Raw genomic sequence first — 15047 nt, forward strand, 5'->3', positions numbered from 1 at the left:
TGATCTTTTAAGAACCTGAACTCGGGTCTACTACTCCTATTGACACCCCCTGCACTTTCCACTACATTCAAATCATCATTGGGATATCACTGGGACGGCCTGAGCTGGCCAGATCTCTCACTGCTTTCCTGCTCCCTACCGCCTACCGATTTATAGCATCGGTGTTCCCCTCTCTGGAAAGCTTTCCCGCCAGCAGGAAGCCGGCGCCTGCTATCATTCCACATCCCAGCCAGAGGAGGGAAAGGGCAAGGCCCTGCAGGAATGGCCAGTTAAGGAAACAGAACGACCGGATCAGATCAGAGCTCTAAAACTGATGCGGAACGTTATAAAGTGGAGGGGAGAAGCGGCCTCCTTCCACTTAGGACAGTGGTCCAAACCAGAGAGGGAAGGCAGTGGAGTAGGATGAATGGGACGGAAAGTGAAATGACCAGAGCAGAGTCTCAGCGTGTCTCCTCAACCAGATGCAAGTCCTGCAAGCCCCCAGAGGGAAGGAAAGGGGGCAGCTATCGGGGCACACACCACCCCAAACTGCTTAACAGGAATTTCCGCGGTGGTTTCCAGGGATCTGGATAGGAGAGCTGGCTCGTGGGCCTGGGTGAGGGGGCTCAGGCAGGGAGGAGGGTGGGGGGTGAGAGTCGCGGGACGGCGGGATGCAAAGAGGAGGAAGGCAGAGGACAGGCAGGTGGAGGGGGCACAGGGAGCAGGCAGGTGGGGGCGGGGCTTGGGGCGTGGAGGGTGGAGGCGGGGAGCGGGGGACACAGGGGTGACGTGAGTGAGGGCCAAGCAGGAGCAGGTGGCAGCGCAGGCAACAGGTACGTGGGGGTAGAGGGCAAGGGAGCGGGTGAAGGGCGCGTTGGTGGCGGGACGTGAGGCAGGGGACGCAGTGGTGGTGAGAGGAGGGGGCCGGGCGGGGTCTTTGGGGCAGGCGGGTGGGGGACGCGGGCCATAGGGGTGGCCGGGATGTTGTGGGGTGGGGCCGAGCCGCGGGGGTTGTGAGAGGGGCCGTGGAGGTGGAGGTGGGGGTGAGAGTGTGGGGTGTGCGAGCGGGGCCCGGGGTGCTCACCGGGCGTGGCCTGCGCCAGGGCGGCGGCGCAGCTGCAGCTCTCGCGGCGCACGGCGGCGAAGGGGTCCAGCAGGGAGCAGCGCAGCGCGCGCAGAGCGTCGTCCAGGTGGGGCGCGAGCGCGGCGCCGCACAGGTCCACGGCCAGACCCAGCAGCTGCACGAGCGCCAAGCGCAGCTCCTCGCAGGCCTCGGGCGGGCGGCGCGCAGGCTCGGGGCCGGCCAAGCGCGCGGCAAGCGCGGGCAGCAGGCGCGGCAGGGCATCGCGGGGCCGCGCGGCGCGGCGCAGGCCCAGACCCAGCAGGTGCACTGCCAGCGCGCGGCAGCCCTCGGCGGGGTCGCTCAGGCAGCGCAGCAGGCGCGGCAGCAGCAGGCGCGCCCAGGGGCCCTGGAAAGCGGTGGGGTCGGCGGCAGGGCCCGGCTCCTCCAGCGCGCGCCGCAGGGCCTCCAAGGCGCGCCGCCGGCCCGGTTTGCTGTCGGCCTCCAGCCCCGGCAGCAGGCGGCTCAGGGCGCGGCTCAGCTCTGCCGCCTCCGCCATCTCGGCCCCCTCGGCCGGGTGTGAGGCCGCCACGGCCTCCGCCACCCCCGGCGCCGCCATTTTGCTCGCGTCGCCGGTCACTAAGGGGAACGGCGCTTTCGCGACGCTCGGCGCGGATTACGGTATCACTTCCGGTCCGCGCGGGGGGGGGGGCGCCGAGCTCCTTCCTCCCGGCAGGTGCGCACGTGGGCGTGGGTCCTCCTCGTCCGGCGGTGCTCGCCTGCTGTCCCGCGCTGTCGCAGGAGCCCCCGCCAGCCGGCCTGCTGGGCCTTACCCTGTCCCCATTGCGCAGATGGGAAGGGTCTCGGGAGGGTGCAGCTCGCCTGGGATGCGGGCCCTGGGCTATAGGCCTGGTCCTGCCCCTAGGGAAGCCTGCCCTGCGGCCTGGAGTGCTTGGAGAAGGAACCTGGGTGCCCTGCATCGGTCCAGGGTAGCCGGGAAACCCCTTTTTGAGCCGTCTAGAGCCCCTCTGGCTTTGGGAAGGTCCGTTCCAGGAGGGAAGGGCGCTGGTTCTGTGGACTGGATCCCCCCTGTGGTGTAAGACGGGTTCCTGGTCTGGGCTTCACGTGCAACCTGTGATTTGATCTCAGGTGTAGCCGCCCAATAGGTTTGCCTTACTCGCTGCCCAGGTAGAGTCAATTTATCAAGACAGGGGAATTTCAATAGAGAGTTTAATACATGCAGAAACCGGCTAAACGACACCAGAGCTTTATTACTTAAAGCAGATTCTGAAATTCCCGAGACGGGTCGTTTAAGGATAATTAGGCAGGTAGGGGGCCAGGGAGAGGGCGGTGCTGATTGGTCGGGTTGGAGATGAAACAGTGGAGCGTCAAAGTTGATTCTCTTGCTGTCTTCTGTTCTTGGGTGGGCTCACAGAACTGGTTGAGCCAGATTAGGGGTATGGGTGGTGGCAGCTGGTGCATCAGAATGCAGAGCCTGAAAAATATCTCGAGCACCAATCTTAAGAGTTTACAATAGTGATGTTATCCTAAGGAGCAATCCGGGAGGTTTGGAATCTTGTGGCCTCTAGCTGCATGACTCAAACCACAATTTCTAGTCTTGTGGCCCATGTCTTAGTCTTACAAAGGCATTCTGGTCCCCAGGCAAGAAGGAGATTGGCTTCAGGAAAGGGCTGTTATCATCTTTGTTTCAAAGTTAAACTGTAAACTAAGTTCCTCCTAAAGTGAGCTTGGCCTACTCCCAAGAAATAACAAGGCAGCTTGGAAATTAAAAGCAGGACAGTGTTTCACAGTAGTGACTTTGAGTATGGACTTGAGTGGAGACAGAGGTGCCTAAACAGCTTGGCGTCGGAGTTGGTGCGAGCCCAGCCTGGAACGGGAATTTGACAGCACTCACTGCAAACCAGGAGTCCCCAAGTCTGGTTAGCCAGGCACTTCTCATCTGTGACAGTGCACTGAGTTTTCTAAAAGCAGAATGTGTGTAATTTTAGGACTGAACTTCAAGTTTGACCTTCTTTTTTGTTGTTGATCTTCGTGTTGCAAAATGGTGTTGTTCATCAGTACCTCTTTATTTATTTATTTATTTTTGAGATGGAGTCTTACTCTGTCGCCCAGGCTGGAGTGCAGTGGCGCGTTCTCCGCTCACTGCAAGCTCTGCCTCCCAGGTTCACGCCATTCTCCTGCCTCTGCCTCCCGAGTAGCTGGGACTACAGGTGCCTGTCACCACTCCTGGCTAATTTTTTTGTATTTTTAGTAGAGATGGGGTTTCACCATGTTAGCCAGGATGGTCTCGATCTCCTGACCTCGTGATCCACCCGCCTCGGCCTCCCAAAGTGCTGGGATTACAGGCATGAGCCACCGCGCCCAGCCCATCAGTACCTCTTAAATGTCGTTATGTAGCATATTCAGTAACGTTCTGAATTCATTGTTTCCTCCAACAGGCATTTGTTTGACCAGGCACTATCTGTAACACATGGGACAGGATGACAATGATGTAGAAACTGGCCATGGTCCCTGCTTTCCCAGATCTTATCTTGCAGGATGAGATAGCCCTTAATGGAAAGATAAATTAATATGTGTTTAACCACAGTGGTCCCAGGAGAATGAGTGTCAAGGGATGTTGAACTAGACTTGTAAGGCTTCCCTGAACAAATGGTAGCAGAGGCAAAATATGAAGAATAAGTAAACATGGTATATTAGTCCGTTTCCATGCTGCTAATAAAGACATAGCCAAGACTGGGTAATTTATACAGGAAAAGGTTTAGTGGACTCAGAGTTCCACTTGGCTGGGGAGGCCTCACAATCATGGCTGAAGGCAAGAAGGAGCAAGTCACATCTTACATGGATGGCGGCAGGCAAAGAGAGACAGAGAGCTGGTGCAGGGAAACTCCCCCTTATAAAACCATCAGATCTTGTGAGACTTATTCAATATCATGAGAACAGCACAGGAGAGACCTACCCCCATTATTCAGTTACCTCCCATTGGGTCCTTCCCACAACACGTGGGAATTGTGGGAGCTACAATTCAAGATGAGATTTGGGTGGGGACACAGCCAAACCACATCACATAGCCAAGTGAAAGGTGGGGGTAGGGGACAGGGAGGTGTTGTAGAGGAAATAGCATAAGCAAAGGCCTCATTGGTGGTGGTATGGGCTGAATGGTGCCTCCCCAAAATTCACATGCTGAAGTCCTAACCCCCATACCTCAGGATGTGACCCTATTTGGAGACAAGGTGTTTGGAGACAAGGTCTTTGTAGATGTGATCGAGGTGAGATGAAGTCATCAGGTTGGGCACTCATCCAATGTGACTGCTGTCCTCATAAAAGGAGAAATTTTGGAGACAGATGTGCATACAGGGAGAACACAGTATGAGCATGAAGAGGGACCTCAGGAGGAGCCAGCCCTGCTGACACCCTGATCTTGAGAAATCAGTTTCTCTCGTTCAGCCACCCAGCCTGGGGTGCTTTGTTATGGCAGCCCCAGGTATCAAACGGAGGGAGGCTGACACTGCTCACAGGGGAGCAGGCAGGGCGTGAGCAGATGGGTGGCGCCTGGCCATGGGGGCCTTTGTCCTAAAGCATGGGGGACTAAGGATTTCAAGGTGGGAGCATTGGCAAGATCGAGTCCACATTTTTCAAGGACCCCTTTGGCTTCTGTTGAACGGATTGGTCGGGAGTCCTTGGAAGGCTGTGGCAGCAATGAAGTCGAGAAATAATAAGCACTTTAATTACAGTGGTGGGACGTCACTTTTCCTTGCTCCTCCCATTGAAATACAGCAAAATACCCTGCACATAACTCAGCAGGCAACAAGGAAAGGAGCTTGAGAGTTGACAGCAAGATAGATGGTCTAGAGACCTCTGGACTGGAAGAATAGCAAGGTGGTGGGTCCCCTGGGTTTTCTTTTTCTCTCGTGTGTTCCTACACTAGTCCCCAGGGAAGCCTGCAGCCCAGAACAACCAACAGTCACACACAGAAATTCTCCAAGGAAAGCCTCCTCGCTCTCGCCAAAGCCCTGGGAAAGGGGACGCCCAACAGAAACTCAGAGGGTAGCTACCACCTCCACTCCAGTCTGCTTTCAGGGCCGATTTTAAAGACACTGCAGGTGCATTAACCTGTGCTGCGCAACTGTGGTTCCAGTGGACAGTCTGCACGGCACAGGTAGTGTCAGAGGAGCCTGAAGTCTGCCCTTCCTCTCATAGCACAAACAGACCCAGAATGAGCATGTTCTATCTTGACACAGCAAAACGGAGCCCAGTGACAGCAGATGGCCCAGGGAGGTATCTTTCACCCCTGCAGGTGCCACCAATGGGAAATGAGCAGCAGCCCCAGGAAGGCCAGAAGAATAAAGCAGACCAGGAGGGCAGTGCCAGGGCTCTGAAGACAAAACTGCTGTTAGAATGACAGGCCGCAGGCCGGGCGCGGTGGCTCAAGCCTGTAATCCCAGCACTTTGGGAGGCCGAGACGGGCGGATCACGAGGTCAGGAGATCGAGACCATCCTGGCTAACACGGTGAAACCCCGTCTCTACTAAAAAATACGAAAAACTAGCCGGGCGAGGTGGCGGGCGCCTGTGGTCCCAGCTACTCTGGAGGCTGAGGCAGGAGAATGGCGTAAACCCGGGAGGCGGAGCTTGCAGTGAGCCGAGATCGCGCCACTGCACTCCAGCCCAGGCGACAGAGCGAGACTCCGTCTCAAAAAAAAAAAAAAAAAAAGAATGACAGGCCGCAAAAATAGGCTGAAATCTACACCCTGAACCTGAACAGAGCAACTGTCCGCTAAAGTAGATTAAAGTAGGACCAGGAGTCTGCAAACATCGTAACCCAAATGTCCAGGATACATCTGGAAATCACTTGTCATACCAAGAACCAGGAAAGCCACAATCTGACCATGGTAAGGTAACAGATGTGAATTCCATATAGGTCACATGTTAGAATCATCTGCCAAGAATTTTAAAGCAGTCATAAGAACCAGGCGAGGCGTGGTGGCTCACGCCTGTAATCCCAGCACTTCGTGAGGCCAAGGCAGGCAGATCACCTGAGGTCAGGAATTCAAAACCAGCCTGGCCTCATGGTGAAACCCCATCTCTACTGAAAAATAAAAAAAGTAGCTGGGTGTGGTGGTGGGTACCTGGAATCCCAGCTACTCAGGGAGGCTGAGGCACGAGAATTGCCTGAACCCAGGAGATGGAGGTTGCAGTAAGCTGAGATCATGCCACTGCACTCCAACCTGGGTGACAGAGTAAGACTCCATCTCAAAAAAAAAAAAAAAAAAAAAATGCTGAAGACTCCCCGAATTCAATGAAAAACGTAAATCCACAGATTCCAGAACTGAACAAGCCTTCGTAGGATAAGCCCTCCAAAAACCCATAGTAAGACACATCACAATTAAACTATTAAACTCCTGGAAACTAAAGACAGAGGGAGGAAAAACACTAACTGCCAGAGAGAAATGATGTCTTGCCTAGAGAGGAACACCAGTTTGAATGAAGGCAGATTTCTTAACCAAAACCACAAAAGTCCAGGAGGAAGTGACGTGCCATTGTTCAACTGTACAGGGGAAAGAGCTGTTGACTGTGAGTCCTCTACCCAGCAAAACTATCCTTCAGGAATGGAGGAGGAGTAAAGATATTCTCAGACAGGCAAACTAATAGAATTTATTGCTAGCAGACCTACCTTTAAGGAATGCCTAAAGGATACCCTGTAACCAGAAAGATAATTTTTTTTTTCTTTTTGAGATGGAGTTTTGCTCTTGTTGCCCAGGCTGGAGTGCAATGGCACGATCTTGGCTCACTGCAACCTCCGCCTCCCAGGTTCAAGCAATTCTTCTGCCTCAGCCTCCCGAGTAGCTGGGACTACAGGCATGTGCTACCACGCCCGAGTAATTTTTTATTTTTAGCAGCGACAGGGTTTCTCCGTGTTGGTCAGGCTGGTCTTGAACTCCTGACCTCAGGTGATCCGCCTGCCTCTGCCTCCCAAAGTGCTGGGATGACAGGCGTGAGCCACCGTGCCTGGCCCAGAAAGATAATTTTAACAGAAGAGGGCTGGGGCCTCCAGAAAGTTGAGAACAATGGAGTGGATAAAAATAGAAGTAAATGTCACTGACCATCTTTTCACCTCAGGAGTTTCTTTAATCATATTTGATGGTTGAAGCAAAAATTACAACACTGATGTGGTGCGTGATGTACGTGGAGGAAATATCTACAACCAGGTATTTAACAGTGAGAAGGGTTAGGGACTTAAGTGGAAGGAAGGTTTCTACACTCCTTCAAGGTGGTAAATCATAGATGCTGATAGACTGATGAGTTATATACGTATGTGATGATATCCTCAAAAATATAACATGGAATTCTAAAAAACGAAGGTTATCCCACAGTAAAGCATGAGAGAACAAACACAGATGATTAAATGGCAAGCGTAAGCCCTACGATATCACTAATTTAAATGTAAATGGCCTAAACACAACAATTAGAAGACAGAGGTTCGCCAAATAGATACAAAACCTGACCCAACTATATGATGTCTACAATATGCTGAAGCTCACTTCAAACACAACATAGGCAGGTTGAAAGTAAAAGGATGGCAAAAGTGTATCATGTAAACATTAATTTTAAAAAGCAGGATTGGCTGTTGAAATTCCTTGGGAAAGAGGGACATTACATAATGATGAAAGAACTCAGTGGGAAGACACAGCAATCCCAAATGTGTATACAGCAAACAACAGACCTTCAACATGTGTAAAGCAGGAACTGACAGAACTGAAAGGAGAAAGAGAGAAAGCTGCTGTTGTATTTGACAACTTCAGCCCGTAACTCAGCAGCTGCTAGAATAACTAGGCAGATAGTCATCAAGGTATAGCAGAGCAACACCATCAACCAACAGGATCTAACTGACATTTATAGAACAAACCGCTCAACAATCACAGAATTCACATTCTTTTCTAGTGTCCTCAGAACATAGACCAAGATAGACCATATCCTGGGCCATAAGGCAAACCTTAGCAAATGTAAAAGACTTGCATCGAGGGCCAGGTGTGGTGGCTAACACCTGTAATCCCAGCACTTTGGGAGGCCGAGGCAGGCGGATCACCTGAGGTCAGGAGTTCAAGACCAGCCTGACCAATATGGTGAAACGCCGTCTCTACTATAATACAAAAAATTAGGCCGGGCGCGGTGGCTCAAGCCTGTAATCCCAGCACTTTGGGAGGCTGAGGCGGGTGGATCACGAGGTCAGGAGATCGAGACTGTCCTGGCTAACATGGTGAAACCCCGTCTCTACTAAAAATACAAAAAACTAGCCGGGCGAGGTGGCGGGCGCCTGTAGTCTCAGCTACTTGGGAGGCTGAGGCGGGAGAATGGCGTGAACCCGGGAGGCGGAGCTTGCAGTGAGCCGAGATCACGCCACTGCACTCCAGCCTGGGAGCACAGCGAGACTCCGTCTCAAAAAAAAAAAAAAAAAAAAAAAAAAAAAAAAGACTTGCACAGAATGCCTTCTCTGACAATAATGGAATCAAACTTACCATCAGCAGCAGACAGCAGGGAAATCTTCACACATGTGGAGATTAGACAACTATTCGACTCAGAAATGGAAACAATTGCTACATGCAACAACTTGGACGAACCTCTAAAAGATTATGTAGATGAAAACCAGTCCCGAAGGGATCTTTTGTGGTATTGTTTGTATGACATCCATAAAGTAACAGAGATGGGGAACAGATGACTGATCTCTAGGGGATAGGGATGGGGTGGCGTGATTATTAAGGGTCACGGGGAGGGAGTCTTGTGGTGCTGGTGCGTTAAGTACCTGGATTGTGGTGGCATCTCTGTGAATACCCAGCGAGATCATGACCTCTCTCCTTTCCCAAGACACACTGCCAGACCGAATAGCTATAAACCGGATAACAGAAGCAGGGCAGTAGGACAGGATGGCCAATATGTTACAACAAATGAAACAGGCCTTGGGATGCTGAGATGGGAGAATTGCTTGAGGCCAGGCATTCAAGGCCACCTGGGCAACATAGTGACATGCCGTCGCTACAAAGAAATATAGAAACTTAGCTGGATGCAGTGACTCACACCTATAGTCCCAGGTACTTGGGAGGCTGAGGTGGAAGGATTGCTTGAGCCAAAGAGTTTGAGACCAACCTGGGCAACATAGTGAGACCCCCATCTCTACAAAAAAATAAACAATTACGGCCGGGCGCGGTGGCTCACGCCTGTAATCCCAGCACTTTGGGAGGCCAAGGCGGGTGGATCACCTGAGGTCAGGAGTTGAAGACCAACCTGACCAACAAGGTGAAACCCCATCTCTACTAAAAATACAAAAATTAACTGGGCATGCTGGCAGACACCTGTAGTCCCACCTACTTGGGAGGCTGAGACAGGAGAATTGCTTGAACCCGGGAGGTGGAGGCTTCAGTGAGCTGAGATCGTGCCACTGCACTCCACCCAGGCGACAGAGTGAGACTCCTCAAAAGAAAAAAATAATAAGCTGGGTGTGATGGGGTGCACCTGTATTCCCAGCTACTCAGGAGGCTGGGGTGGGAGGATCACCTGGGCCAGGAAGATTGAGGCTGCCAAGAGCTATGATCATGCCACTGCACTCCAGCCTGGACAACAGAGTGAGATCTTATCTCATTAAAAGAAAAAAAGCCAGCCGGGCACGTTGGCTCACGCCTATAATCCCAGCACTTTGGGAGGCCGAGGCGGGCGAATCACAAGGTCAGGAGATCAAGACCATCCTGGCTAACACGGTGAAACCCCGTCTCTAAATACAAAAAATTAGCCGGGCGTGGTGGCGGGTGCCTGTAGTCCCAGCTACTCTGGAGGCTGAGGCAGGAGAATGGTGTGAACCTGGGAGGCGGAGCTTGCAGTAAGCTGAGATTGCGCCACTGCACTCCAGCCTGGGCGACAGAGAAAGACTCTGTCTCAAAAAAAAAAAAAAAAAAAAAAAGGCCTATAAAAGAGATGAAGATCTGTGTCTTACCAAAATGAAACAGGAACAAGAAGTATGTAAGAGAAGAGGTCAGGGATATGGAGAACAGAAGCAACAATGCTAATATCTGTTGAACAGATGTCCCAGGAAGGCAGAAGAAAAGTGGGGAGTAGGAGGTTTTGAAGGGATAATGAAGACACATTTTCTAGAGTTAAAAATGGGTCAGGCTGGGCATGGTGGCTCATGCCTGTAATCCCAGCACTTTAGGAGGCTGAGGTGGGCGGATCACCTGAGGTCAGGAGTTCAAGACCAGCCTGGCCAACATGGTGAAACCCCGTCTCTACTAAAAATACAAAATTTAGCCAGAAGTGGTGCTGTGCACCTGTAGTCCCAGCTACCTGGGAGGCTGAGGCAGGAGAATTGCTCTAACTCAGAAGCCAGAGGTTGCAGTGAGCTGAGATTGTGCTGCTACACTCCTGGGTGACACAGCAAGACTGGAAAAAGAAATAAAGGAGGCTGAAGGAGGAGGATATATCCATATATATATATGGATATATGTATATATGTATGTATGTGTATATATATGTTTGTATATAAAGCTTCCCCCAGTGAAGGCCTGGGGCCCACTGTCTGTGGGTCAGGAGTCCAGGCATGGCTTTACTGGGTCTTCTGAAGGCTGCAATCTATGCTGGGGCTGCATTCTCATCTGAGGCTCGATTGAGGAAGGGTCTATTCCCAAGTGCACTTGGTTGTTTCCAGCATTTACTTCCTTGGCTGTGGACAAGAGGCTGCCCTCAGCTCCTGGCCACAGGATCCTCTTATAGCCACTCATGACACGGCAGCTGGCTCCCTCAAAGCCAGCAAGGGAGAGAGTTCCCCAGCAAGGCAGATGTTACCATGAATCATATGTGATGCCCACTCCTCACCTTTGCTGTACCCCACCAGGCAGGGGTGAGTCTCAGGTTCTGCACACACTCAAGGGGATGGTACCCCACAAGGCACGAGCATTGGGAGGTGGGGACCCTGCGGCCATCTGAGAATGCCCACCACACTCAGGAGCCATGTGTAGAGAAGACTGTTGAGGTTTGTGGCAAAATTTTCTGTGAAATTATGCATCCCTTACCTACACAGTGAACAATGCAAAACTTGAATATTAGAGAACATTGTGTGTGGGTGTCTGTGTTTTGAGGCAAGGTCTCACTCTGTTTCTCAGGCTGGAGTGCAGTGGTGCAATCATAGCTCACTGTAGCCTTGAACTCCCGGGCTCAGGTGATCCTGCCACCTTAGCCTCCTGAATACCTGGGACTACAGCTGTGCACCACCATGCCTGGCTAATTTTTGTATTTTTTTGTAGAGATGGGGTCTTGCTGTGTTGCCCAGATGGGTCTTGAACTCCTGGACTCAAGTGATCATCCTCTTTTGGCCCCCAAAGTGCTGGGATTGTAGGCATGAGCCGCCATGCCTGGTCACATTGTTCTCTTCTCTTGTCTTCTCTTCTCTTCTTTTGTCTTCTCTTCTCTTCTCTTCGCTTCGCTTCTTTCTCTCTCTCTTTTTCCTCCCTTCTCCTTCCCTTCTCCTTCTCTTCTCCTTCCCTCTTCCTTCCCTTTCCTTTCCTTTCTTTTTCTTTTTGAGACTAGATTTCACTCCTGTTGCCCAGGCTGGAGTGCAGTGGCGTGCTCTCAGCTCACTACAACCTCCGCCTCCCAGGTTCAAATGATCTTCCTGCCTCAGCCTCCCGAGTAGCTGCGACTACAGGCACACGCCACCACACCTGGCTAATTTTTGTGTTTTTTTGGAGAGACGGGGTTTCACCATGTTGCCCAGGCTGGTCTCGAACTCCTGGCCTCAGGTGATCTGCCTGCCTTGGCCTACCACAGTGCTGGGATTACAGGTGGGAGTCACCATGCCCAGCTGGAGAATAATTATTACTGTTCACAGTTCCTGGGCTCCTACTATATGCTGTGTGTTCCATGCTCAGCCTCTCGGCCCTCGCTCCTCGTACATCCACCTAGATTTGAGGATGAGTGGCCTCTCCCGTCAGCCACGATCACATGCAGTTTCTCCTCGATCCTCAGCTCAGAGAGCTTACGGACGTTGTGCAGTGAACACAGCTGGCCGGGGAAAGCTCAGGAGCCGCACCCAGGAAGCCGACCTACAGATCCCATCTCAAACCACGACACTCTGCAGACTGCCCAGTGGCCAGAGCAGCTTCACAAAGAATCTTTGTTTCCTGTCTGCACCCCAAAAAATATCTGTGTTGGTCTCTTTGCCATGCAGACCGAATAAAGAATAAGACAAACACCATCCATGCATACTTGGTGCTTTCGACCTAGCAGGGGAGACAGCAATTAAGCCAGCAGCCTTGCCCACCATTATTTAATTGCACGTGTGATGAGAGCTACTAAGGAGAAGTACTGGGAGCCCCGGGCCCTCCGGAGGCAGTGCTGGTGCCTCAGGGAATTGCCCTGCATAAGTAACATTTTGGTTGAATCTTGGAGGGTGAATTGGACCTGACAGAGTAAAGTTTAGAGGTGAGAGGTATGTAGTGATTGGGAAAAGAATGTGGCTTTGGGCCAGGTGCGGTGGCTTATACCTGTAGTCCCAGTGCTCTGGGAAGCTGGTGGGAGGATTGTTGGAGACCAGGAGTTCGAGACTAGCCTGGGAAACATAGTGAGACCCTGTCTTTACAAAAAAAAATTTTAAAAATACCAGGTGTGGTGGTGCACACCTGTGGTCCCAACTACTTGGGAGGCTGAAGTGGGAGGATGGCTTGAGCCCAGGAATTTGAGGCTGCAGTAAGCTATGATCATACCACTGCACTCCAGCCTGGGCGACAGAGTGACACCCTTTCTCAACAACAAAATTAAAAAAAAAAAAAAAAAAAAAAAAAGAGAGAGAGAGAGTGTGGCTCTTTGGTTGGAGTTCTGCAACGTGTGGTCATTTGGTCACGATGAATCCTACAGGCACATTCTAGGGGTGAAGTAAGACCCCACAGGGCTTAGAAATGTGAATACTTTTGCCGGGAAAAATAACAGGGCCCAGCATGGAGGGCGGGCCCTTCCCTATGGGGAGGGGCATTCTCAGACGCGGGATTTACTGGGACTTCTGAATGGGTGACCCAGTCACCAGCTGCACATTTTCAGTCAAGGGCATGGCTGCTTGGGCACCGTATGACAGCCAGGGCTTGTCACCGGGTAGCAGGGTGGCGACCGACCTGTTGAGGGCCACATGGTTCGATGACCAAGCACAGCTCCTCAGAGCTCACCAGACCCCTCCCTGCATCTGTACCCAGGAGCATTTAATGGGGTTGTCAGTGTGTGTTTTGGGGGGGATTGTGTCAGATCAGGCGTATATTCACTTGGATGTTCTCAGTTGCAACTAACCAAAAACAAAAAGCCAACTGGCTCAGTCAGTAGAAGGTAATTATTTATTATTTATTTATTTTGAGATGGCGTTCCGTTTGCTCTTGCTGCCCAGGCTAGAGTGCAGTGGCACGATCTCGGCTCACTGGAACCTCCGCCTCCCAAGTTCAAGTGATTCTCCTGCCTTAGCTTTCTGAGTAGCCAGGGATTACAAGCACATGCTACCACGCCCGGCTAATTTTGTATTTTTAGTACAGACAGGGTTTCGCTGTGTTGCCCAGGCTGGTCTTGAACCCCTGATTTCAGGTGATCCACCCGTCTCAGCCTCCCCAAGTGCTGGGATTACAGGTGTGAGCCACTGCGCCCGGCCAAAGGTATTTATTGATGAACATAATTGGGAAGTCCAGATATGGGAAGGGCCTCAGGTTTGGTTTGAGGACTGCCGTGGCTCCGTTTCTCCAGGATCCTGTTTCTTCCCACTTGATTTCATCCTCTGGGACTGATCAGACAGTGAGCAGGACACTAAGGAAGCGTCTGCTTCCTTTCCGCACCCCCTTGTTTCCTTTCCTCGGCTCAAGCCAGTAAGGCTGCAGCAAGAGAGGCCTGGAAGTCAGGCAGAAGCTTTTCTGCAGGCTGGGGCAGCAGGGGCCACACCTTGCATTGCTACCAGAGCCAGTCTGAAGAGGGAGTCTTTGTGGGGGGTGGGGGCCACTGGAACAGGGACCTGAGTGGCCGGGAAAAGTGTGAAAGTGAGAGGCAGTGGGAGCTGCCATCGTGGCAATGAGGAGAGGAGTTCAGTAGATGTCACATCTCAGTGGGGCCAGGGGCCGCATGTCTGGTGGGCCAGGTGCATGCTGCCAGCCCCCAAACCTGGGAGATCCTTGTCTCAAAAGGACGCAGGCCAAGGAGCCTGCCTGAGGAGCAATCGCAGCAGAAGGAGGCCTTGTGTGTGTGCCTCGGGATCAGAGGGCTGTCCTGTGAGCTCAGCCAGAGAGGTGCCTCCACTCTCCTCTAGAGGCACGGTGTGGGGGAAGTCTTTACAGGGAGTCTCCAGAGAACCCCAGGAGAGCCCGAGAGAGAAGCAGCCAGCCCTGGAGCATCTACCCCCAAAGCAAGACACTGCCTCGGTCAGGTGACACCTGGGCCTTTTTTGCTGTCCTTCTCACCAGTCTACCCTGGAGGAGCAGGAGTAATTGGAGGAGGAGGAGGAGGGAGCGGAGGGGCCGTGGGGAGCGTGTGATGGTACTGCTGGTAGCAGCAGCTCCAGGCAGGCCAGGGCTGGGAGAGCCAGAGGTCTGAGTGGGTTGTGGGATGGAGTTCAGATTCAGAGACCGGGCCTGGATCCCTGAGAAAGTCTCAGGACAAATGCAGGTCTGCCTGAGACGGGTCTGGGGCCAGTGGGCACTGAGGGTGAGGGCTGAGGACCAAGGAGCTTTGTGTTTGACTCCCGAGGGTGGCCTGCTTGGTTTACGTTCACCCTGGCAGGAAGAGGCTGAGGCAATGTCAGCCCTGCTGGGGAGCGTGCTGGGCAGGGCTGGTGACCTGTGTAGCGCCTGTGCAGGCAGGTGAGTGGGGGAACAGGTGAGCATGGGACGGGTGAGTGTGAACTGGTGAGCATAGAACAGGGAGGCTGGTCAGGTGAGTGTGGACCAGGTGAGCATGGGAGGGCTAAGTGGAGACTGTGTGTGTCCAGGTGAG

At 52.5% G+C, this 15047-nt stretch overlaps 2 protein-coding genes across 4 annotated transcripts in view; one reads left to right on the forward strand and one right to left on the reverse strand.

The window, feature by feature from the left end:
• DNAAF5 (dynein axonemal assembly factor 5) overlaps positions 1-1694 on the reverse strand; it is a 53301-nt gene extending 51607 nt beyond the window's left edge. Inside the window, exon 1 of one of the 2 annotated variants that reach the window (XM_021935577.2) lies at positions 1064-1690. In XM_021935577.2, coding sequence (XP_021791269.2) covers positions 1064-1658 — 595 coding nt within the window. In that variant the 5' untranslated portion in view covers positions 1659-1690. Of the gene's footprint in view, positions 1-1063 lie in introns of both variants that reach the window. The other variant, XM_021935578.2, reaches the window with a different exon arrangement.
• Positions 757-15047, forward strand: part of PRKAR1B (protein kinase cAMP-dependent type I regulatory subunit beta) — a 179516-nt gene continuing 165225 nt past the window's right edge. Inside the window, exon 1 of one of the 2 annotated variants that reach the window (XM_031665660.1) lies at positions 757-812. The gene's annotated coding sequence lies outside the window, so the exon portion shown is untranslated. Of the gene's footprint in view, positions 813-1074; positions 1170-15047 lie in introns of those variants that run through there. The other variant, XM_031665661.1, reaches the window with a different exon arrangement.

Source organism: Papio anubis, chromosome 4 (assembly GCF_008728515.1).
Source record: "Papio anubis isolate 15944 chromosome 4, Panubis1.0, whole genome shotgun sequence".
Taxonomy (NCBI): Eukaryota; Metazoa; Chordata; class Mammalia; order Primates; family Cercopithecidae; genus Papio; species Papio anubis.